This window comes from Peromyscus leucopus, chromosome 7 (assembly GCF_004664715.2).
Source record: "Peromyscus leucopus breed LL Stock chromosome 7, UCI_PerLeu_2.1, whole genome shotgun sequence".
Taxonomy (NCBI): Eukaryota; Metazoa; Chordata; class Mammalia; order Rodentia; family Cricetidae; genus Peromyscus; species Peromyscus leucopus.
Window position 1 is genome coordinate 112,369,653 of NC_051069.1, and position 24,552 is coordinate 112,394,204.

General features: G+C 42.6%; 1 protein-coding gene across 1 annotated transcript in view; it reads right to left on the bottom strand.

The window, feature by feature from the left end:
- Positions 1-3,569: 3,569 nt before the first annotated feature.
- The window catches only part of LOC114685943 (sodium- and chloride-dependent transporter XTRP3A-like), a 43,703-nt gene continuing 22,720 nt past the window's right edge, over positions 3,570-24,552 (bottom strand). Inside the window, 7 exon segments of the mRNA XM_028860576.2 lie at positions 3,570-4,606; positions 5,231-5,396; positions 7,930-7,990; positions 7,993-8,088; positions 9,462-9,666; positions 22,701-22,863; positions 23,869-24,110. Coding sequence (XP_028716409.1) covers positions 4,457-4,606; positions 5,231-5,396; positions 7,930-7,990; positions 7,993-8,088; positions 9,462-9,666; positions 22,701-22,863; positions 23,869-24,110 — 1,083 coding nt within the window. The 3' untranslated portion in view covers positions 3,570-4,456.

Here is a 24,552-nt window from a genome sequence, read left to right on the forward strand (position 1 = left end):
TCTTGTGTTCCCAGGTCACGTTTGGTTCATTTGTCAACTCCTCAGCTGATCTTGTTTCTTCAGACTTCAAACTGTAGGCATCTGAATCCTCTCCCAGATGGGTTTCAGCTGAGCAGGGTAGTCTCACCAACACCTCCAAGTTGTTGGGTTTCACAGGATCAGCAGTTGGGCCCCAGGTTGTCCCCAGACTGAGTGTCCAGACTCGCCCTGGTTCCGACCCACGGAGATAGCCCCCTCCCCAGGTGTTGGGGCCAGGGGCGTCCCCGTTCCAAGCTGCATTCGCCCCTCTCCGTCCCCGGGCCTGTCCACCCCTGTGGCCCGCTGCCACAGGCCCACCTGCGTCCACTTGTCTCCGCCGCCGTGCCTGTATGTCCCTGTCAGCTGCCGCTGGGTCTGTCTGCCTCTGCGGGAGGCCAACGGGCCTGTATGTCTCTGCCGGCTGCCACCGCGGGCCTACCCACCTCTGCCCGTCACTGCTGCCGGGCCCATCCACCTCTGCGGACTGCCACGGGGCCTGTATGTCTCTGCTGGTTGCCGCCGGGCCTGTATGTCCCTGTCGGCTGCTGCCACCAAGCCCTTCCACCTCCGCGAGTTGCCGACCTGCGTCCACCCGTCTCCGCCCCGTGGCCCGTCTACTTCTGTGGACTGCCGCCGGGCCTGAATGTCTCTGTTAGCCTGTGTCTTTTTATAGGTGAATTGAGACCATTGATATTAATGGATATTAATGACCAGTTATTGTTAATTCCTGTTATTTTTTGGTGGTAGTGTTGTGTGTTTCCCTTCTTTGGTATTTGTTGGTGTGGGACTATCTCTTGCCTGTGTTTCATGGGTGTATCTAACTTCTTTAAGTTGGATTTTTCCATCAAGTGCTTTCTGTAGGGCTGGGTTTGTGGAGAGGTATTATTTAAATCTGGTTTTATTGTGGAATATTTTGTTTACTGCGTCTATGTTGATTGAGAGTTTTGTTGGGTATAATAGTCTGGGTTGGCATCCGTGGTCTCTTAGTGTCTGCATAACATCTATCCAGGAACTTCTGGCTTTTAGAGTCTCCATTGAGAAGTCAGGTGTTATTCTTATGGGTCTGCCTTTATATGTAACTTGGCCTTTTTCCTTTGCAGCTCTTAATATTTTTTTCTTTATTCTGTATGTTTGGTGGTTTGATTATTATGTGACAAGGGGAGGGGTTTTGTTTTGTTTTGTTTTTTGGATCCAGCCTATTTGGTGTTCTGTAAGCTTCTTGTATCTTTATAGGCATTTCCTTCTTTAGCTTGGGAAAGTTTTCTTCTATGATTTTGTTGAATACATTTTCTGTGCCTTTGAGTTGGTATTCTTCCCCTTCTTCTATCCCTATTATTCTTAGGTTTGGTCTTTTCATGGTGTCTCAAATTTCCTGGACATTTTGGGTCATGACTTTGTTGGCTTTATTGTTTTCTTTGACTGATGAATCTATTTCCTCTACTGTATCTTCAACACCAGAGATCTGCTCTTCCATCTCTTGCATTCTGTTGGTTGTGCTTGCATCTGTAGTTCCTGTTGGTTTACTCAGATTTTCCACTTCCAGCATCACCTTAGTTTGTGTCTTCTTTATTGTCTTGATTTCAGATTTCAAATCTTGAGCTGTTTCCCTCATTTGTTTAATTGCTTTCTCTTGGCTTTCAAGGGATTTACTGATTGCTTCCCATTTTTTGTTTGACTTTTCCTCTAATTCTTTAAGGAAATTTTTCATTTCCTCTTTAAAGATCTCTATCATCTTCTTAAGGTCATTTTTAAGGTCGACTCTTCTTTTTCTTTTGTGTTGGGATGTTCAGGTTCTGATGGAGCCAGAGTGGGTTTTTTGTTGTTGTTGACTGTATTTTTGCACTGACATCTACCCATCTCTTTCTCCACTTGGTGCAAAGTGGTGTCTGTGTCTGAGGGAGGCTCTCTGTGTCTAATCAATACTCTTGGGTCAGTGGGAGCTCTTGGTTTAGTCGGTGCTGATGGACTGTTTGTCTCAGGGAGAAGCTCTTATTCCAATTGGCCCTTGTGAGCTCTGTCTCAGGGAGTAGTTGTAATTTTGGTGCGTTGGGAGGGGTGGGACTTGTGGGCTACAAAGTCTGGTGGGGGATGGTGGTAGTCTGACCTATCTGCAGTAGGTCTGCCTGCCCAACTGGCCTGAAACTGGGACTGCAATGGGTAGTGGTGTAGGGGCACAGGGTTGTGCCCCTGGGCCCAAAACCTAGGGGCTAGAGTATTCAGGTTTGAGGATAAAGACTCACCTCTTAGTCCAATGGGGTGCTAGAGGTCTCTGTCTCAGGGAACAGTTTCAGTCTCAGAGGGTGGGTGGGATTTGGAGGAGGTGGGGTTTGGGTTACAAGGTCTGGTGGGGATGGTGGTAGTCTGACCTGTCTGCAGGAAGTATGCCTGCCCGACTGGCCTGAAACTGGGAGTGCAATGGGTAGTGGTGTAGGGGGGCAGGGCTGTGCCCCTGGGCCCAAAGCCTAGGGGCTGGGGTGTTCAGGTTTGAGGATAAAGACTCACCTCTGATATAACTATTTCTAAACACACCACATACATTCCTTCCTTCTCAAATAGGCTCTGCTCCGGTTCTCAGATTTGATTGCACATTGGATTCACCTGAGCAACTGGGTCTCACTCCCAAGATTTTCTGATGGATGCCCCTTGGATCCAGTAGCATGGACACTGGACATTTTCAATGCTCCCAGGTGTTTGGAATGGAATTACTGAAAAAGTAATAGAATAATGATATGGGAAAACCTTCCTCTTTTTACCTTTGAGAGTACATGAAACCTTGACTGTGACTGACCCTAAGAAGGCAAGACAAGTGCAAAAAGGCAGTGACTGTGCCTGAAGGTTGAGAGGAGGGGACAGAGACTTAAGAATTCAGGAACAGACTTTGCTGTATTATCATGGGATGCACCCAGTCTTCAAGCCTAAAAACCATCTGATGAGAAATCAGGAGTAAATGTTTAGGTAAATATGCTCCTTCTTACATTTTAATGACAGTGATCATTTGAAACCATGTCTAAAGAAAAGATGGAAATGTTGATAAGATGGCAGCTAAGATAGTAAAAGATTTTTTTTTGTAAGTTACAGACCTATACTAAAAGACTCACTGTTGGAAAGACATCATCATTATCTACCATTTTCAATTTACATATGTATTATTTTAATTTATGTGTATGTGTTTTGTGTGTGTCTGTATATGCTAATGCTGGTGAAGACAAGGACAGAAAAGGATGTTGGATCCCCCAGAACTGGAATTATCAGAGGTTGTAGGCTTCCCAACATGGATGCTGGGAACCAAATTTTGGTCCTCTGTAAATGTAGCGAGCATTTAGGCAGAAAATTTTCTCTTCACCACCCACAATACATATACACCAAAGACCTTTCTAGTGCCTATTCTTGCCATTGGAAAAAAGAGAGAGAAATAAAAGACATCTCTTGTTGATGTTCCAAGTGATGTCTAAGTGTCTTCAAAGGTGTCTGCACAGATAGACCCAAAGAAATCCTCCAATTCTATGAGCTCAGCAGAGCAAAGATTGTTAGTACAGTAAGGACTCTCAGTCTAGATAACCTTGATCCATTTTATTATGATAAAAAAGAAAAAAAAAGACAAATTCACATGATGGATGAATAACAACCATAAATATGGAGTGTTTTCAGCTACACACTACTCTGTGTGATTTATATACATTTTAGAAAACATTATTATGTAGAGGTGAATGAAGGTGGTTGTAAGTGACGTTTGTAGGAAAGTTAAAATTACTTGTACCCTTATGGATACATCTGACACTGAAATCCTAGGGATTGATGTATCTGTTCAGATTCCTTGTACGGTCTAGAGTTGTAGAGAGGTTAGTCCTGGCCCACTGTGAGCAACCTTAGATTCTGAGAAAGGTGACCTCCTTTGGAGTCCCAGCAAAACTCTCCCTTAGTGGCCACTAAATCCTGGTAGTATTTAGAGAGTAGCCAGGGAACACAAAAATTATATATTTACTTATATTTAAAGAAAAGAATTCTACTGTGTCACCTTTGGTGCTCCAAAAACCTCTGACACTGGTTGAAAAGTAATTGCTCTCTAGAATATTGTTTTCTTTTAAGCAAAAAACTGAAGTGCTTGTTTGACTCCTAAGAGTTACAGTCAAGTTTCTAATGACCGTTTACCTTAAATTCTAGGACTTTCTAGAATCAAGGAAACAATGATCTCCAGTACTGGCCTTAACTCCTGATGACAAGGAGGCTACAAGGTCTGACTTTTAGATGGCAAAGATGGAGGGCCCCCTAAAGGATGTGGTCCCTCCCCAAGGCAGTCTTCTTTCTCTAAGCTCCCTAATCCTCCTTACAGACTCAGGAGGCCCCCAAACCAGCACTCCAGCCATGGAGTTCCCACCAGCAGGCAGTAACTGTGACAGTAACAGAGAGTAGCTGATTTCGGTCTCTGGGAGGTCCATTCTTAGGCCACTGGGGCCGAGCCTCCCATCTTGAGGCGATTCCTGATGAAAGTCCCCAGGGCCACCAGGGGGATGCACATGGTAGATGAAGCCACCAGCAAACCGATGACAGCTAATGCATGTGGGGGGTAATCCTTGGTCACCAGCTGCCCCTGGGAGAAGAGACTGAGAATCAGGGGAAGGTCCCTCCTATCAAGTCCAAGAGAACTGTTTACCTAAGGCTTCTATGAAGGGGAAGATGCTGAACAGTGAGAAGAGGACTGTGGTACTCCATTTACCCTGCAATTCACAGCAAGCCTTCAGAGAAACCATGCCCATTTTCTCTATATTCTGTAAAGAAAGATAATTTTGACTTTTTCAAATGTATATGAGAGATTGTATGTGATGCTCTCCAAGAAGAATGCCATAGAAACAATCCTTCTAGTACCTTATTCTGAGGCCCTAAATGTAATGTAACCTTTAGCACAGACTAGAACTTTCTGTGGTGGTAGAAATGCTCTGTATAAACATATCTAGTGTGGCACACTAGAGGGACCAGTACTTCTGGGGAAAGATCCACTGGGATGCCGTAGGTGACGCTTACTCTCTCCATGCATCATGGTTAAAAACTCACAGCCCAGTTCTGCTGTACTAGACTGAGCATCTGTGAAACATCTTGAAGAAGTTTCCATGCTATCACCTGTAACCTTCCCACACTACAGCAATGATTTCCTGTGTTCTGAAGTGACCTCATAGGCTCTGCCCTTATTTCCCATCCCCACAGAAACATCAGGTACCTGAGTGGCATCCCAGGCTTGGTACTGTAGCGTTCCCGTGAGGATATAGTCACTCAGGTAAAAGGCAAAGAGGCTGATGATGAGCAGTGGACTCACAAATGCCCACATGGCCTTCCAGTACCAGTTGAGGGTGCGGCCAGTCATGGCCTGGAGGTCACTTTCAAATCTGTTTGGACCACAAGGAGAGAGCCTAGGTTTATTCATGCTCTGGAGGGAGGGGCTCCAGTTTGCATACCCTCTGCCCTTGGGAAGATGCTGTTCTGGTTATTAATGATGTTTGTATGTTCCCCTGAACCCATCTGATCCTTTCCTGGGTGAGGTATTGAGGTGAAGAGAAATGGGCTGAAGTTGCCTGAGGGAGGATGACCAATAAAGAATGGGTCATGGGATACCTCCCTGGTGTTGGCCTCCAGAGGTCCCTAGATGTGGACCAGAGGCTAGTTCCCAGAGAAGGTGGAACCAGGGTGCATGGGGAAGGGGAATGCCAGTCCTCTCAGTCCACAAGGCTAGGGTGACATTGTCTTTCTGCGTGCCCACTCTGTCCATTAATGATGGTTCCAAGTATTCTCTACTGCCTCCTAGAGATGGTCTCAGAGTAGTCACTTTGTGCTTGGAAGGGCTTGGCCTTGGCATGGAAGAGCAGGTAGAGTGGAGCAAGAGCAAAGCTTCTAGGCTGAAACCCAAAGACCACCCTCTGTACTCTCTTATCTTGGCCATATTCTAGCTTTCTCTTTTTTTTCTTTCTTGGCTCTCTTGCCTACACATAACAGTACTGCAGCATTCCTTTACCAAGGATTTGATGGGTCAGTCCTATAGGTTACAATACTCATGTGTAAGTTTGAAAGCATTTCAGCACTTAGGGAACTAAGCAACCTCTCTATCTTTCAGGAGAGGCTGGAGGCCAGGGCTCTGATGGAATTTGATGAGGGCTCTCAGAGCCTGGGTGGCCAGGTAACCTCAGACCAGGACCTTGAAATCTGCTCCCTGGGCTGGGGCCAGGTCAGATGCTATTGTCAGCAATTGCAGTCTCAGCCACCTGCCTCCTCACACATGTCTGTTCTACTGAGTCCATGTATGGTTGTGCAGAACTCTGCTTGCTACTTTCTACTTATGACTGAGCTGAATTCTAGCTCTCCACTGTGAATGTGCAATGAGAACACCAGGACAAACGTCAGAAAGGGCTGTATGCTTCTTGTTCCTCCCCGGTTCACTTTGGAATAGAGAAAGGTAGGGGAGCCGGCTGCAGCAGAATGAGGAGCCTGTTACTGGAGGCCACTAGATGGCGACGTCTCCTGAATGAGCAAAAAGTTCCTCCTGGCCATGGTCTGGATCACCAGCAGAACTGCAAGACTCCCTTTGTTTCTCTTTCCTTCCCATCACTTGCCACCACTTTCGGGATATAACTTTGTCTCCTCTTCAGTTACTCCAGAGAGCTGAGGTTCAGGCCTCTCTTTAACTTTCTTCTACTCTGAAACACCCACTTCATGGCCAGGTCCCTTTCTCCTGAAAACTGGAAATTTTTTAGGTGACCATTTATACCTCTTCACATTGGGTAATTCAGAAATTGGTTACCCATTCTTTAAGGATATAAGCTGAGGGAGTGGATAAGAGGAAAGGATAAAAATCCCAAGTCGGTTTGGGAATGCTACAAAGTATAATCCCTCTTTTAGGTTCCCAAGCATTTTCAAGACTCTGAGTCCTTGGGGGAAAGCCACCAATCTGATTACCTAACTTATCTACTGAACAGTTGGTCACTAGAGATGCTTCAGTATGTCATGGAACCCTGGCTCTTCAAGAGACAGTGGGGAATGCTTCTTAATAGACAGCCTGCCAGTTAGAGTGTTATGGCTGGTTTTACCTAAGCCCAAACCAGTTTAGATCATCAGAAAGAATCCAAGGAAGAGGGAGGGATGACACAGCATAGCTCTTTGACCCAGATCACATTCAAACAGCACCTGTAGTATCCTCTGAATCCCCTTCCACAACCTCACTCAGCAAGACTGAGTGACTGGAGGGCCTTAGGTTCTCAAGGGTTCCTTGTTGCTCCTGCTGCTGCTTGACAGAAAACTGGAAAATCAAATCCTACACTAGTAGGTCTCAGCATGTAGTCTCAAGAACACCAAGGAATGTCTGAGTTCTTGGACTTCAACCCAGATCTCCTCAACCAGAACCTCTTATAGGCAGTAGTCTGGTTTTTACAAGATCCCCAAATGATAAGATAATTCCCAGGCTTGAAACCTGTCTTGTTCAGTAATATTGGTCCCAGATATACATCCCATCACTTGGGAGGCCAAAAACATCCCAGTGTTGGCTAGGATACCAAGGTAGAAATCTGACCACATTCATAGGCTGAGTTTTCAAACTGGATTCTGGTCAGCTTTCTTGAAAAGTTCTGATGTTGGTGGAAGATTACATAATCTAGTCATGGAGACTGAGTCCCTGCCCAGAAAGCCATGAGTATAGCAGGGCCAACAGGGAAACATGCCACAATACAAAACAGAAAACATGAAATGGAAAGAAACTGTTGGATGCAGGCAAACTGAGGAAGCAAGAGATAGTCGAGATCTGAGGGCAAAGAACAAACTGACAATTCTGGTATCTAAAACAGGAATTCCCACAGAGGAAAGATGGTTTTCTTATGAGTGTGGCCCTGCAGCTTATCTGCCCCACGTAGAAGGCAGGGCCTGGGGTTTCCTTACCTCTTTAGCCCATATACATAGCATACAGCTATGGTCTCCACCAGCACAATGAGCAGCAGGACAGTGTGGCTGCATAGTCGTTGAATATGTCAAACCAATAGTTCCCAGCCTCCATGGTGAACACCATGCCAATGGCACAGCTGATGAGACACACCAGACCTGGAACACAAGATCACTGCTCATCTCTTTGAGTCTCCCTGGCTTTCATCCCACATTCAATGTCAACAAGAGCCATAGATCCCTAGATGTGCTTTGGAGGGTGGGTTCAAACCCACATGAGCTATAGGAGCTGTTCTGCAGGGGATTACAGAGTAGGAAAAAGACAACAGTCAGGTGTTGCTCTTTGGGTGACATCATGATGGCAGAGAGTCTGGGGATGCTGAAGATCCCAACAACTTAGCCACAGAGATTATGGGAAGTAGGCCAAGGATAAGGCTTAAATATGGTGTATGGGCCCAGATAAGGATTGGCTTGGGAAGAAAATACAGTTTGTGTAAGTCCTATCTAATGCCAGACTCTGGTCATGTATCAGATTAAGCCTCCAAGGTAGCAGCCAGGAATCCCTTTTATAACAGGATGCCAAGGATTAGTTACGTCAAGTAACTGCCTATAGCACAACATGGCAGAGTCAATATTTGAGCTCTTGTCTTTAACCACCAATCTCTCCAAGTTTTCTTCTGACTCCTTAGGTCTTTCCATGATGTGTTTGAATTTATAGTAGCTGTGCCCTTTCTATTGCCACACCACACAGCATCAGTCACTGAATGCCCTGAGATGCTCACTTAAAGGAGAAAGGAACTATATGCCCATGTAATCTGGAGCACAAAGACCCAATTTCAGAAAAGATACCAAGTGCTAGGAGGCTCTGAGGAAAGGGGAAGAGGACATATCCCACTGGATGGCCAGAACATGTGATCAGATGTAACACTTTTTCACCTACCCTGGACATTGAAGCATCAGAGGCAGAGGTTTTGAATGTCAAGCCCAGATTATCCTTTTCAATGACTTTCAGGAACAAAGACAAAAACTAGTAGCATTAGAAGTCAGAACAGGGTGATCTATTGGGTGTTTATTGCCTGGAGAGTATGTGGAAGGAGCTCCTTCTGGTGTGGGAACAGATCATATGCTCACCTTAGGAAATGGACAGTTGATAACCATTATCCTTCGATTAAAACAGAGACAGATGTAGGCTCTCAAAGGACTGGAGACCTTTATGTGCAGGCTGGGGAGTTGTCACCTTTTCTCCTTTCCTCGGAGCCTCCCAGTACTTGTTATCTTTTCTGAAATTGGGTCTCTGCAGTTCACATTACATGTGCATACAGCTCCTAGGCCAGTCTACCCAAGTGAAGCTGTGGTGAGTTCTTAGCTGGCTCCTAGGGCTGAGTATCACACTGTATCAGGAACACAGCTAGACTCCTACAGCCCTCCTGGAGTTTCCTTAGAAGCACATGGCTCCCGAGGAAGCCCCTTCACTGATTGCCTTGCATTTCTCCACCCACCCATGCCCTGCCTCCACTGCCTGGTGTCCTGACCTGAAATGGCCTCCTTGGGCAGGTAGCTGGAGATGACCTTGCTGTCAGTCAGAGGGGTAAGGATGGCCGCTGTGTTTCCAAGCATGCTTCCTATACCCAGCATCAGCAGCATGAAGAAGTAGAGCACTGACCACAGCTGGGACACTTCCATGTTTTTAATGGCCTCAGTATAGACAATGAAGGCCAGGCCTGTGCCCTGGACAGCCTGAGAGTAATTAAAAGACACCAGTTACACATCTGAGTCAAAGGGAACAAGAGGTAGAATGCCATAGTTTGAATGTGAAATGTCCTCCATAGGTTCATGTGTTTGAACAGTATGTCGTCAGCTGTTGTACCTTTGGAGGTGTGTATAACTTTAGGAGTTGAACTCTCATTGGAGAAAGTAGGTCATTGGGTAAGTGTCTTGAGATTTTATAGCCTGCCCCAACTTCCTGTCTGTTTTTTGCTTCTTGGTCCATCAATAGTTAAGAGTCTCAGCCTCATGATCCTATTGTCATGAACTTTACAATCATTCTCCACCATGATAGATTGCATTCTCTCACTCTGGGAAGCAAAATAAGCACCCCCACACCCTGTTAGTTTCTTCTTGTTACATATTTGGTTACAGCAAAAAATATTTTGTATTGACTAATACAAAAATATAAGTAAGCTCAATGGCATAACACAATGGGAACAATCAGCCTTAGGAACAGATAAGGATATGATGACACTTGTGGAAAATTCTAAATGAATATTAAATATTACAAAGCAATGATTTCACTGTTATTATTATCAGGAGCCATCAATTCTAAACAATGTCAGTGTTGAAATACTCCCTACTGGGGTGGTCTGATCTCACTTCCCTGCCCATGGCTACCACTGAAAGCACCATATCATAAACAATTGGAATAAATAACTTTGAAAAAATAGTGTTTTCAATAATAAACATAACTATTGGTTTAAAAGGTCACTGTAATATGAATATTAGATTAGATATTGATGAAGAGAGAATTAGTGGACAGACAGGTATGTCTCAGGGTAAATTCTATTCAATTGAATGTAGTTTGACCTAAAGATGCACTTAAATTGGACTAATGGTGTCTTTGTACATAGTGAATTGTAACCTAATTTGATGTGTAACAGACTTCAATCTTTATAACAAGTGCTGAATCTCAGACAATCATTTCAGCTCAGCTTCTGCAAACCAGACAGCCAACTGCTTAAAAAAGGATCAAATAAGACAAATAAAAGTTTTACCGAACTAAGCAGTCTGTATACTTCACTTCCATTTTCTTTTTTTACATTTTATTTTATGTATGTTGGTGTTTTGCCTACATGTATGTCCACATGTGTGTGTCATATCCTCTGGAACTGGAGTTACAAACAATTGTGAACTGCCATGTGGGCAGCACCCACATGGAATTGAATTCAGGTCCTCTGGAAGAGCAGCTAGTGCTCTAAATTGCTGAGCCATCTCTCCAGCCCCCTCATTTCCATTTTTTATATATTCTTTTCTTTTTTTACTATATATACAGCCTGTACATGTGAGTGTAGAACGTTCTGAACTTCTTTTTGCCCAGTATGCTTTCCAACTACAGAATCAAGCCAATTAAGAGCTATAAAAGTGACTTGCAACGAAGGATTCAAGATGGCGGAGACAAGCAGACGCAGGTAGGCCTGTGGCAGCGGCCCGCGGAGGTAGACGGGTCCGGCGGCAGTGGCCGACAGGGACATTTAGGCCCAAGCGGTGGCCCACGGAGGTGGACAGGACCTGCGGTGGAGATAAGCAGACAGAGGTGGACAGGACCGGCGGCGGTGGCCGACAGAGACACTCAGGCCCGGCGGCGGCCCACAGAAGTAGATAGGCCACGTGGCAGACACAGGCGGACGCAGGTCGGCCACTCACGGAGGTGGAAGGGCCCAGTGGCAGCGCCTACAGGGACATACAGGCCCAGCGGCAACCGGCAGAGACATACAGGCCCGGTGGCGGCCCGCAGAGGTGGATGGGCCCCCGCAGGAGTGACGGGCAGGGGTAGGTAGGCCGCGGTGGCAGCCGGCAGAGACATACAGGCCCGTTGGCCGCCCGCAGAAGCAGACAGACCCAGCGGCAGCTGACAGGGACACACAGCCCCAGCGGCGGAGACAAGTGGACGCAGGTGGGCCTGTGGCAGCGGGCCACAGGGGTGGACAGGCCCGGGGACGGAGAGGGGCAGACGCAACGCAACTTGGAGTGGGGACGCCCCTGGCCCCAACACCTGGGGAGGAGGCTATCTCCCTGGGTCGGAACCAGGGCGAGTCTGGACACTCCTTCTGGGGACAACCCAGGGCCCAACTGCTGATCCTGTGAAACCCAACAACTTGGAGGTGTTGGTGAGACTACCCTGCTCAGCTGAAACCCATCTGGGAGAGGATTCAGATGCCTACAGTTTGAAGTCTGAAGAAACAAGATCAGCTGAGGAGTTGACAAATGAACCAAACGTGACCTGGGAACACAGAAGGCGGTACCCAGCCACCAAACCAGATCACCAGAATCATAAGTATATAATTCACCGACTGAAATCAGCTGTCCCTGAAGAAACAGCCCAATAGCACCAATTTAACCAAGAACCCCTACTAAACCAAGACTAAAAATTAGAACAAGAGAGGCACTCTCAGACACAGACACCACCTGCACCGCACAGAGGAAAAGATGAGTAGACGTCAGTGCAAAAATACAGGCAAAAACATAAAGACCTATATGGTAACATCAGAACCTAGTGATTCTACACCTGCAAGACCTAAACATACCATGACAGAAAAAACAGAAGAGATCAACCCTAAAAATGACTTTAAGAAGATGATAGAGGCCCTTAAATAAGAAATAAAACATTCCCTCAATGAGGAAATAAAAACTTTCCATAAAGAGGAAATGAAAACTACCTTAAAGAGGAAATAAAAACTTTCCTTAAAGAGGAAATGAAAAACTCTTAGAGAGGAAATAAAAACTTCCCTTAAAGAGGAAATGAAAAACTCCATTAAAGAGGAAATAAAAAACTCCCTTAAAGAAATGGAAGAAAAAACGAACAAAAAATGGGAAGAAATCAAATCAAGCCAAGAAAAAGCAATTAAACAGATGAAAGAAACATTCCAAGATCTGAAAAATAAATTTGAGACAATAAAGAAAACACATGCTGAGGGAATGCTGGAAATAGAAATCCTGACAAAACAAACAGGAACTACAGAAACAAGCATAACCAACCGATTGCAAGAGATGGAACAGAGAATCTCTGACACTGAAGACACGATAGAGAAAATAGATTCGTCAGTCAAAGAAAACACTAAAGACAAAAAAGTCGTAACACAAAACGTACAGGAAATTTGGGACACCATGAAAAGACCAAACCTAAGAATAATAGGGATAGAAGAAGGAGAAGAATACCAACTCAAAGGCACAGAAAATATGTTCAACAAAATCATAGAAGAAAACTTTCCTAACCTAAAGAAAGAAATACATATGAAGATACAAGAAGCTTACAGAACACCGAATAGGCTGGATCCAAAAAAAAAAGTCCCCTCGCCACATAATAATCAAAACACTAAACACACAGAACAAAGAAAAAATATTAAGAGCCGCAAAGGAAAAAGACCAAGTAACATATAAAGGTAAACCCATCAGAATAACACCAGACTACTCAGTAGAGACTATGAAAGCTAGAAGATCATGGACAAATCTCATGCAGACACTAAGAGACCACGGATGCCAACCCAGACTATTATACCCAGCAAAGCTCTTAATCACCATAGGCGGAGTAAACAAAATATTCCAGGATAAAACCAGATTTAATCAATACCTGTCTACAAACCCAGCCCTACAGAAAGCACTAGAAGGGAAAATTCAACCCAAAGAAGCTAAACACATCCATGAAAAATCAAGCAATAGATAATCCCACACCAACATACACCACAGAAGAAACAAGCTGGTGTAGCTATCCTAATATCTAGAGAAAAAGGATGTTTCAAAAGAGAAGAAGTCTTGTGGCAATGCCTCAGTGGTCCAGGTAACTACCAGAACTTGGAAAAGTTGGTAGAACTTGGGATTGACTGGGAGGCCAAAGATTTAAAAAGCAGAAGATTCTCTCAAGACACAAGTTGTGTGATAATAGTGTGTTTTGTGTGTGTGAATGAGAATTTGTAAATGTTGAATTCTAGGCTTCGATAATCATTGTCAGTGCAGATTAAGCTGCCAGTATTTATGCTTTAAAACTTAAATTATAAAGCTAGTTACATCTTTCTAACAACTAGTTTTAATGTTTATGAGCATATTTTACCTACATTACCTTTTCAGGATGTTGAGAAAGATGCATCACAAGCACAGGCTGGGGGCTAGATGGTTTTGAGGAAGAGGTCTTGGTGGACTCTTTCATAGAGCAAAGGGAAGCAATGCCTTCTGGGAAATGAGCTAAGTTTTAATCTAGTCTTTAAGATTAGAAGTCAAAAACAAAAATATTAAGGAAAGGAAAACCTAATTGATCTTTGAAGTATTGTTATGTGGAATTGAGTGGGACTTTTGAGGCCTTTCTTCCAGAAAACAAGGACTTGGTTGTCAGGCCTATATTAGGCCTAAACCTTGGTGCCATGTAGTTGTACTTAAATCATTTCAATGGAAAGTGTCTTAGTGATTGGAACTTCTAGTGCAGTTTGGAGTTCTTGCATTTGAAAAATGTGATATTTGCATGGGATTGTTTGAATCTTGTTTTCTAGTCCCTCCCCATCACCACCCTCATAGTCTGAAGGTAGATTTTTCTCTTGATAAAGGAACAAAAAAGGTGAACATCTTGTTTGTAAATAGGTATCTAGTAACTAGTGGTAAACTTGAAATGGTAGAATTCTTTAAAGCCTAATTCTAGATAGCCTCAAGAAAATATATCTTAATTACTTTTGAACCTGTATTCACCTTGTTTTTTTCAAATATCTTAAGTTATATTTTCTTTTTCAGAGCTGCTTCTTATTTGGGGCTACTTTTTTTTTTTTTTTTAATTGAGGCGTAATTCATAAAAGGGTATATTGTTTTGATGAGACTTTTTACAACTGTGGCTGGATGTCTTTCTTTAGTCTTCCAAGAAGGGCCATTTTACTTTTTTAGAGTTACTTTTAAAAGTCATGAGGTCAACAACTTGGACTACTATGCATGTAAGTGCTAATGCAAATTAAAGCTCAAGTTGACCTCCAGCAGCAGTTCATTCTATGTTGACAGTGAGAGAACACTTAGCCTGTTAGGATACTGTTACTCATGGACTGAAATGCTGAAGAAACCCCTCCCCCTATTTTGTTTTTTTGCAAAAATCAAGGTATATTCTAGGGTTTCCTGGTTGACCTCAACAGATAAACTGAGATGATAGTCTTAGTTCAGAAATAATCTGAATGTAGACTTACAGTCTAAGTGTACAGCTGGCTAAGTGAGATCGCTTTCACAGTTCTGCATGTATCCCATCGGCTCCCCATTAGTCACTGAACTCTTAAAACTGGTATTGTAACATTATCACAATGTTTTGCGCCAATTTTATAAACTTTACAGTGCAATATGTGTTCCTTTTCCAAGGCAAACCAAAGGTATATTTCTCAAGGTTCTGCTGCTATCAGCAGCGTTGATGGAGGATTTTTTATACATTTGTAATAGATAGAAATAAACCAGAAAAAAAGAAGAAAAAAAAAGTGGTGGAGGAAAAGGTGAACACTGCAAGAATACTCAAAAGGGCTGAGAGTTGCAAACGCCAAGAATGGCTTTGCATAGTAAATGGAATAGAACAGCTCTGAACTATAGCTTACTTTTCCTGGTTTGGTCTGACAGAATGATTGAGTGCTTTTGTATAAAAATCAGAGCCTTAAAAACAAGGATTTGGTGAGAATGTAAAATGGTGTGCCACTTTGGCAAAACAGTTTGGTGGTTGGTCAAAATGCAAAACACTGTTACTCTGTTACTCAACAATTCTACCCTTAGGAATATATCCTCAAACTACTGAAAATGTGCACCTATGAAACATGTACATGAAGGTTTACAGCAGTGTGTTGCTATTAGTAAGAAAGTTAAAACAACTCAAATAGCTATCAAATACTGGAGAGAAATAAAATGTGGCTTATTCATATAATAGAATATTATTAAGACATAAAAATGAATGAGAAACTGACAGATTAAATGACTTTGGTGAACCTTCATAATTTCATTTGTAGATCTTTCCATTTCTAATTTATAAATACATTTGGGGTTATAAATTATAAATGTACTGCCTCCTGTCAACATTGTATACTTCTATTTGATGATTTCTGTGCCAAACATTATATGGAAATGTTTCCAAGTATTTTCTGTATTAACTGTGAATGAATAGAACAAAATAAATTGCCTGTGATGGAAAAAGAAAAAAAAAAGTGACTTGCTATTAGATTCTGTCTTACTTTTCTGTTGTTGTGACAAAATGCCATGACCAAGGCAACATAAAAGGTGTTTAATTTGGGGCTCCTGGTTGCAGAGGGTTGGAGACCATGACCATCATGGGGGGGGGAGCATGGCATCAGGCAGACAGGCATGGTATTAGAGCATGAGAGCTTACATCCCTTTATGCAACTATGAGGCAGAGGGGATAACTGGGATTGGCCTAGGCTTTTGAAACCTCAAAGCCCATCACCAGTGACATACCTCCTCCAATGAGGCCACACCTCTTAATCCTTCCCAAACAGCTCCACCAACTGGGAACCAATTATTCAAACATATGAGCTTATGGGGGCCATTCTCATTCAAACGACCACATTCTACTCCTTGACTGTCATAGGCTTTTGGCCATATCGTAATGTGAAATGACTTTAGTTCAACTCTAAAAGTTTCCATAGTCTTTCATAGTCTGAACATTGTTTTAAAGTCCAAAATCAAAGTCTCTTCAGAGACTCAAGGCAACTTCTTAATTAAAACTTCTTGTAAAATCAAAAAGCAAATTGCATACTTTCAATACACAATGGCACAGAATATACATTACCTCCCTACCAAAAGGGAGGAATGAGAATATAGTGAGAAAATACTGGACCAAGGCAAGACAGAAATCCAGCAGGGTAAACTTCAAATCTTATTGCTCTATATCTGCTGTCAATGGGCTTAGATAGCTCTTCCCTTCCATGTCTTTCTCTCTTGGTTTGGTTCCACTCTTCTTGGCAGGCATCTCCTGTGACTCTGGCATCTTCAACATCTTGGGGTCTCTAAAACAATCCAGATTTCATTTTTATAACTACATGTATGGCTTCTCTGGGCTTCCATACAGGGATTTTCCTGCCATACACCTGGCCTCAGAGACTTTTCTTAACTGCAGAGGAAGATTCCACAACTCTTTTACTCCTGTATCCTTCAGGACTCTAAAGCCAGAATCCACATTGTTCTCAGCACTGCTGTCCTCCAAGCTCCTATTAGGATGGTCCATTCAGCCCCACTTATAGTATTCAACAACTTTCCTAATCCAATGTCCCAAAGTCTTCCATATTCCTTCAGAAAACAGCATGGTCAGGCTTGTCCTAGCAATAGCCCACTCCTTAGTACCAACTCTTGTCTTACTTTTCTGTTGTCATGACAAAAACACTATGACCAAGGTAACTTATAAAAAACAAAGTGCTTAATTTGGGGCTCCTGGTTGCAGAGGGTTGGAGTCTATGACCATCATGGGGGAAGCACAGCAGCAGGCAGGCAGGCATGGTACTGGAGCAGCAGCTAAGACCTTACATCCCTATCCTCGAGTAGAAAGCAGAGAGAGCTAACGGGGAATGGCCCGGACTTTTGAAACCTCAAAGCCCACCCCTAGTGACACCCTTCTCCAACAAGGCAACACCTCTTAATCCTTCCCAAACAGTTCTACCAACTGAGGACCAAGTATTCAAACATATGAGCTTATGGGAAACATTCTCATTAAACCACCACAGATTCTCTTTTAATAACATAGAAAGAAGTAGAAAGAAAACTAGCCAACCAGTCATACAAATAAAATGATGATTTAGAGATTGTAATATGTAAACACAAAGTTATGGGATAGGAAGGAAAAGAGTAACATAGATCTAAATGCAGATCTTCAAGGAGAAAAGACAGAAACAGAAGCAACAGTTAAGAAATAATATATATGAACTTGCCAAAACTGAAAAGAAATCATGTATTCATAAATCCAGCAGGTTAATATTATTTAGGCTCAGGCCTGGATTAGACAATAAAAATACATCCATACTTAATTCACCAAAGCTACCAAAGACAAAGGGACATATTTAGTGAAGTTAGAGAAAGGACTATTTACTTACAAAAATAAAAGATGGGCAGACAAGACAGTTCAGCCAGGAAAGATACTTGCAGTGCAGGCCTGAACTTACATTCAACTTCTGGACCCATGTAATGGTAGAAGGAGAGAACTGACTTCACAGAGTTGTCCTCTGAACTTCACACAAATGTTTCAGCATCCATCCATACATAAACACACATACTAGTAATTAATTTAAAATAAAATAATGAAAGAAAAATTCAGCAGCAACAACTGAAACCAGAATTATAAGGCAAATATTATTAAAATATTGAGAGAAAATCACTGTTAGCCTACAAAACTCTACTCTGGGGACAAGTTCTTTAAGAAATGGGGCCAGGGGATGTAGAAGTGGCTCAGTGGTTAAGTGCACTCACTGGCTGCTCTTCCAAAGGACCTGGGTTCAATTCCCAGTACCAACAGTGGCTTACACATGTTTGTAACTCTTGTTTCAGAGATCTGATACCCTTTTCTGACTTCTATGGGCACTGGGCATGCACATGATGCATGCCCATACATGTAGACAAAATACACATAAAATAATTTTTAAAAAGACTATGATAATATATTGCTGGGTAGGTGTGGCACATGCCTTTAATCCCAGCACTTGGGAGGCAAAGGCAGATATCTGAGTTTGAGGACAGCCTGGTCTACAGAGTGAGTTCCAGGAGAGCCAGGGCTACACAGAGAAACCTGTCTCGAAAAACAAACAAACAAACAAAAAACAAACAACAATAAGAAAGGAAGGAAGGAAGGAAGGAAAGAAGGAAGAAAGAAAGGAAGAAAGAAAGAAAGGAAGGAAGGAAGGAAGGAAGGAAGAAAGGAAGAAAGAAAGAAAGAAAGAAAGAAAGAAAGAAAGAAAGAAAGAAAGAAAGGAGGAAAGAAGTGGGACAAATATAGGTGTTTATATAGAAGCAAAATCTAACAAAGTTTATTGTTCTTAATACTTGCTCTGCCAGGCATGGTGGCACACACCTTCTATCCCAGCACTCCAGAGGTAGAGGCCAGCCTGGTCTACAAAGCAAGTTCCAGGACAGTCAGTGCTGATACACAGAGAAATCCTGTCTTGAGCCACACACTCTGCACCCCCTCCCCCCAAAAAGAAACCAAATGAACTTTCCTTATAAGACAATATTTTTTGAAAAGATTTATTTAGTTTTGCATACGTGTGCATGTACATGTGTGTTTGTGTGCCCACAAGGCCAGAAGAAAACACTGGATTCTCTGGAGGTGACTTTGAACTACTTGACAATGTGAGTGCTGGGAACTAGATTGAAATCTGCCAGAACACCAAGCTTTTCTAACTGCCAAACTATCTCTTCAGCCCTACAGGAAGGTATTTTAAAGTTAACTCTTCTCTCCCAAAGACAGTTGGAATGCAAGAAAGAGCACTGAACAAATAAAATCCTGTGCGTGTGTGTGTGTGTGTGGGGGGGGGGGGCTCTAAGGACTGAACTCATGGCTTTGTGCATACTAAGTATGCAGTATTTGGTAAGTTATGCGTTTAAAAGGCCTGAACTGCATGACAATCATATTCAAAACAGAAGAGTGGAACCAGATCTGTCCTACACCTGTGATCCCAACACTCAGGAGGCAGAAGTGGGAAGATCAGGATTTTAATATCATTCCTCTGTTTAAAAAAAAAGCAAAAACAGGAAAATAAGAGAAAGTGTTCTAAAATTCTTACATTGTTTGAAAGGGAAGCAAAGATATTCTGCAAGATTAAGCTGTGTTAAGTTAAACATTAATGAGAAATTTCAGGAAGAAGACATAAAAGTCCAAATTTCAAACAGTAGAGAATAGGGTAGAAAGGAAAGAAAATAAGAATCAGAGAATGGAAGGAACAGGGGAAAGTCAGTCTAAAAAATTGGTTATTGTAACATTCTTGGACATAGAGCCAATCTCAAAAATAAATGAGGAAAAACTAAGTGCCAGAACCGAAAGAAGGGAACTGAATGTCAAAGCTTAGAATGGGTGTCACAGATGTCCAAGTGAGATCTAGATCTTGAAGCCTGGGTGTTAGGGTCTTGGTGTCTGAGCTATGCAGGGATGGAGAGGGTCAGGACATAGACCCTGTAGGCAGGGAGCTGGGCTGAACGACGGTGCTGACTAGTTGTATGTCAACTTGATACAAGCTAGAGTTATCTGAAAGGAGGAGACCTCAGTTGAGAAAATGCCTCCATAAGCTACGGGGCATTTTCTCAACTAGTGACAGGAGAGAAGGGGATGCAGCCCATTGTAGGTGATACCATCCCTGGCCTCGTGGTCCTGAGTTCTACAAGAAAGCAGGCCGAATATATCATGGGGAACAAGCCAGTAAGCAGCACCCCTCCATGGCCTCTGCATCAACTCCATGGCCTCTGCATCAACTTCTGCCTCTACGATTCTACCTTGTTTGAATTCCTGACTTCCTTCAGTGATGAACAGCAATATGGAAGTGTAAGCCAAATAAACCCTTTCCTCCCTACTTGCTTTGGGTCATGGTATTTCATCAAGCAATTATAACTCTAACTAAAACAACAAACAACGGGAAGAAAGTCTTGTGTCTCTCCCTGGGCTGACTTAGAATGATGCACCCAGAAAACAAAATAACCAAACCAACCAACTATTCCACACCCTTACTGATAAGCCAATGTCATGGAACATCTTCTCTAGAAGTAGTCAACAAAAGTCTTTATAGCAAATCTAAGAACTGGTCAGTGTGTTCACTTAACACTTTGAATTTCATCATGCTCAAATTACAGGAAAACAATTGTGCTTGAGACTCCAATAAAAACAATAATAGTGAAACAACAATAAAAAGGACTAAAATACAAATATTGAAAAGAAATGTGCAAAAATTGTGTCTTCAGGTAATAGGATAGTTTATACAGAAAACAGAAGCAGTCATGGCAGCCTGTGGATCAGATATAAGCTCTCAGGCACTGCTCCAGCACCCTGACTGCCCACTTGTTGCCATGTTGATCATGGACTCACTCTTGAAATTGTAAGCAAGCCTTCGATTAAATGCTCTATTTGATAAGTTGCTTTGGTCATAGTGTCTCTTCATAGCAACAGAAAATTAACTAAAACATCTTCTATTCCATGAGCATAGAATATCTTTCCTTTTCTGGTGCCATCCTGAACTTCTTTCATAAGCATTTCACAATTTTATTGTAAATATCTCTCATTTTCTTAATTCTATTTACTTAGAGCTCAAACAACTTAATAGCAAAGAGCCCAATTTAAAAATGGACAAATAAATGGCATATATAGACATTTCTTTAAAAAGACACAAGGAGGCTGCAGAGATTGCTCAGTGGTTAAGAGTGCCTGCTACTCTTGCAGAGGACCTGGGTTCAGTTTCCGGCACCCACATGGCAATTCATAACCACTGGCAACAGCCCTCTTCTTACCTCTGTGAGTACCTGACACACATGCAGTATACATGCATACATGCAAGCAAAATACTCATACATGTAAAATAAAGTAAATACATCTAAAACATTTTTAAACAGACACAAATAGTCAGCAAATATATTAACAAAAAGTCAGCATTATTAATCTTCAAGAAAATTCAAATAAAAATCACAATTAGATATTATTGCAAAGGAAATGGAAAAAGTCATTGTGCCAAGGATACAGCAGCACTCTCATCTTTACTGCAATAAGAAATCCAGGATATGAAAACAACCATGGAAGAATGAATATAGAGAATGCGAGGTGTATATCCACAAAGGAATACTATTTAACCATAAAAAGAATGAAATCTTGTCGTGTGTCAGTAGAGAGAAGTGTAGGCATCATGTTAAACAAAACAAATCAGACATAGACAAATACTGCATTTTTGCATTCATTTGTAGAAATTGATAAATGAATTTCAAAGGAGATAGGGAAAGTGGCAGAGAGTGAAGACAGAGGTTAGACAAGAGTCACCAAAACACAAGAATTAGAAGCAGAAATTATTGCTGCTGTGCCCAGCACTGTAGACTCTAATCTATAAAAATCCTTGATACTTAAAAATAACTAGGAGAGTCAAAAGGACAGAAATGTTAACAGCATTGATTTGGTTGCTGCGTGTTTCATACTTATATCAAATCATAAGGCCCATCATAAGTATAGATGAATACTATGTTGATAAATATATTTTAAAAACAATGTATCATGGGCAAAAAATGTAAGGATTTTGTCTACAATGAGGAGGGAAAACTTGATATTAATTTCAGACCTTTAATTGTGTCCTTAAAAAGTTTCTTTGTTCTATATTAAAAAATCCACATATTAAATGACAAAAGGTTTGCAGTGTTCATTTGAGAAATGGAAATATTGGTGTTTGTGTGCTGGATAGTTTTATGGCAACTTGACACAAGCTAGAGTTATCTGAAATGAGGGAACCTCAGCCAAGAAATGCTTCCATAAGATCTGGCTGTAGGGCATTTTCTTGATTAATGCTCTCTGGGGGAGGATCCAGCCCATTGTGGGTGGTGCCATCCCTGGGTTGTTGGTGCTAGGCTCTATATAAAAGCAGGTTGAACAAGCCATAAACAGCACACCTCCTTGGTCTCTGCATCAGCTCCTGCCTCCAGGTTTTTACCGTTTGAATTCCTGTCCTGACTTCAGTGATGAATAGCAATATAAAAGTGTAAGCTAGATAAACTCTTTCCTGCCCAAGTTGCTTTGGTGATGATGTTTCATCTTAGCAATAGTAACCCTAACTAAGACCGTATGCTAACTTATATTCTGCCTTTCCCAAGTTTTTAAAACTTCAAAAGAGATGAGGAAAAGGAGGGAAAACTCAGACGCTAGGGGAGCTTTCCAACGAAAAGGATTCCTAGTAGCAGCTGGAAGAGCAGGAGTCCAGTCTCTCGTACCACTGTTGCAGGGAAAACAATCCAGTTTCCTGTCTTCATGGACTGTGTGAAGGTTCTTGCAGGTCATTATGAACTGTGTGGAGAGAGGCAGTCCCCACCCTTTCCAGGCCTCTTACCGTGTTCAGCTCTGATTCCAAGCTGCAGTTTCTAATGTGCGGGAACACTTCACTGTACTTGCTTGGGTAGGTAGATGCCAGGTAGTCCTTCATCTCCTCCAGGTTACTGGCTGTCAGAAAGCCATCTTCAAGGTCAAAAGAATTGGTCAGCAGCAGAATCACCCTGCAGAGCAGACCGTCATCTTGACCTTCATGACTAAAAAGACCACTGGCTCTAAAACCTGGGAGGAATGTGGGTATAGGGCAGCCTTTTCCCCCCTGCCCAGTGAGGGAAGTTGATAGGAAGAGCAACTCTGGATGCCTGTGCAGAAGCCTCAGATCTGAGCAGAGATGAGGACAGAGACTACCTCACAAAAGATAAGTGGCCTCTGATGAGACTGGGTGGGATGCTGGAAGTATTCAGTACTTTATAACCAGATTAATACCCATTGGTGGTAACAGCATTTGAATGTGGCTAATGCCATTGAGGAACTAAATTTATAGATAAATTTAGAATCACTTAAATATATTTACCTATTTTTAGACAGGGTCTCACTATGCATCCTTGGCTGTCCTGGAATTCGTTGTGTAGACCAGGCTACTCTCAAACTTAGAGATCCACTTGCCTCTGCCTCCAGAATGGTGAGATTAAAGGCATGCACCACTACATTTGGCTTAGAATTCTTAAACGTAATTTTATATCACTGTGCAAATTAAATTATTTGAATGTATACTGACTTCTATTAGTTTCAGTCCTAGTTTAGAGATAGCTACTTGTGTAAGTGACCGCCCTACTGGACATCTTAGCATCTTTGAGGGAAGCCAAAGACAGTAAACTGTAGTCTCTGAGACTTGGCTAGAGATGTCCTGGTTACACTTGAGATGGGGAATGGGACCAAAGACACTGGCAGTTTTTGCTGAAAGCCCCTTTCTACTAAGTGCAATGGCCACCTTAAACTACCTATTCCCTGCAAGGCAGGCCCTAACTTTTTGGACCGTCAGTTTCTAGTGCTGGTAAAAGGCAGAAATTATGTAGTTGAGAGAAGATGTAGACTGCAACACTGGAGTTTTTACTCTACCCCTTGACTTCTGGGAACCCAGTCCTTCCCAGTCACCCTTCCAGCTCAGAGCTTTGGAGCCTTGCCTTCCCACTTGAGGCCCAAGGTTCTGAGGGACAACTTAGACTCACTTGTTTAAGCAGTTTTCATAGTTGAAGGTGGCCTTGAAGCCATAGATGGAGAAGGTCACAATGCTGGCAAATATGGAGGTGGAGCTGTTGATGATGGACACAATGATGGCATGCTTCTGGCAGTTGTTGGAGGGTTCATTGTAGCTGGCAAAAGCAATCAGACTGCCAAACCCCAAGCCCAGTGAGAAGAAGATCTGCGTGGCTGCATTGATCCAGGCCTTGGGGTTGGCTAGCTGTTCCATCTAAAAGGCCAGTAGGGACAGGGCTGAGAAATCCTGGGCTCTAATCCCAAACTCTCCCTCCCAGAAGATGGAGGCACAGAGATGGAGAAGAAATTACTTCTAATATGCAGGAAGTCAGGGTGGCTTGGGGCTGGAGTCCAGGTCCCTGTCCCAGACTGTCTCCAGTGTATTCCTTGGCAGGTAAACTACTCAGCACTCTTCCTCTCATACCCTCTATGGCACCCTACCCATGGAGAGTGCAATTGAATATTGTCTAGTCTAATAGTCCAAAGCCCATGAAACCTCTGAATCACCAGCCAGGCACTGCATTGGTCTTAATGCACAGAAATTTAGATGATGTGATCTGGATGTGGAGTCAAGTCTGAGGTGACCCTAATACTGATACTTGAGGTTTTGCAACAAGGGTGTATATTTTGAAAGGTGCTACAGTCATCTGAGTCCA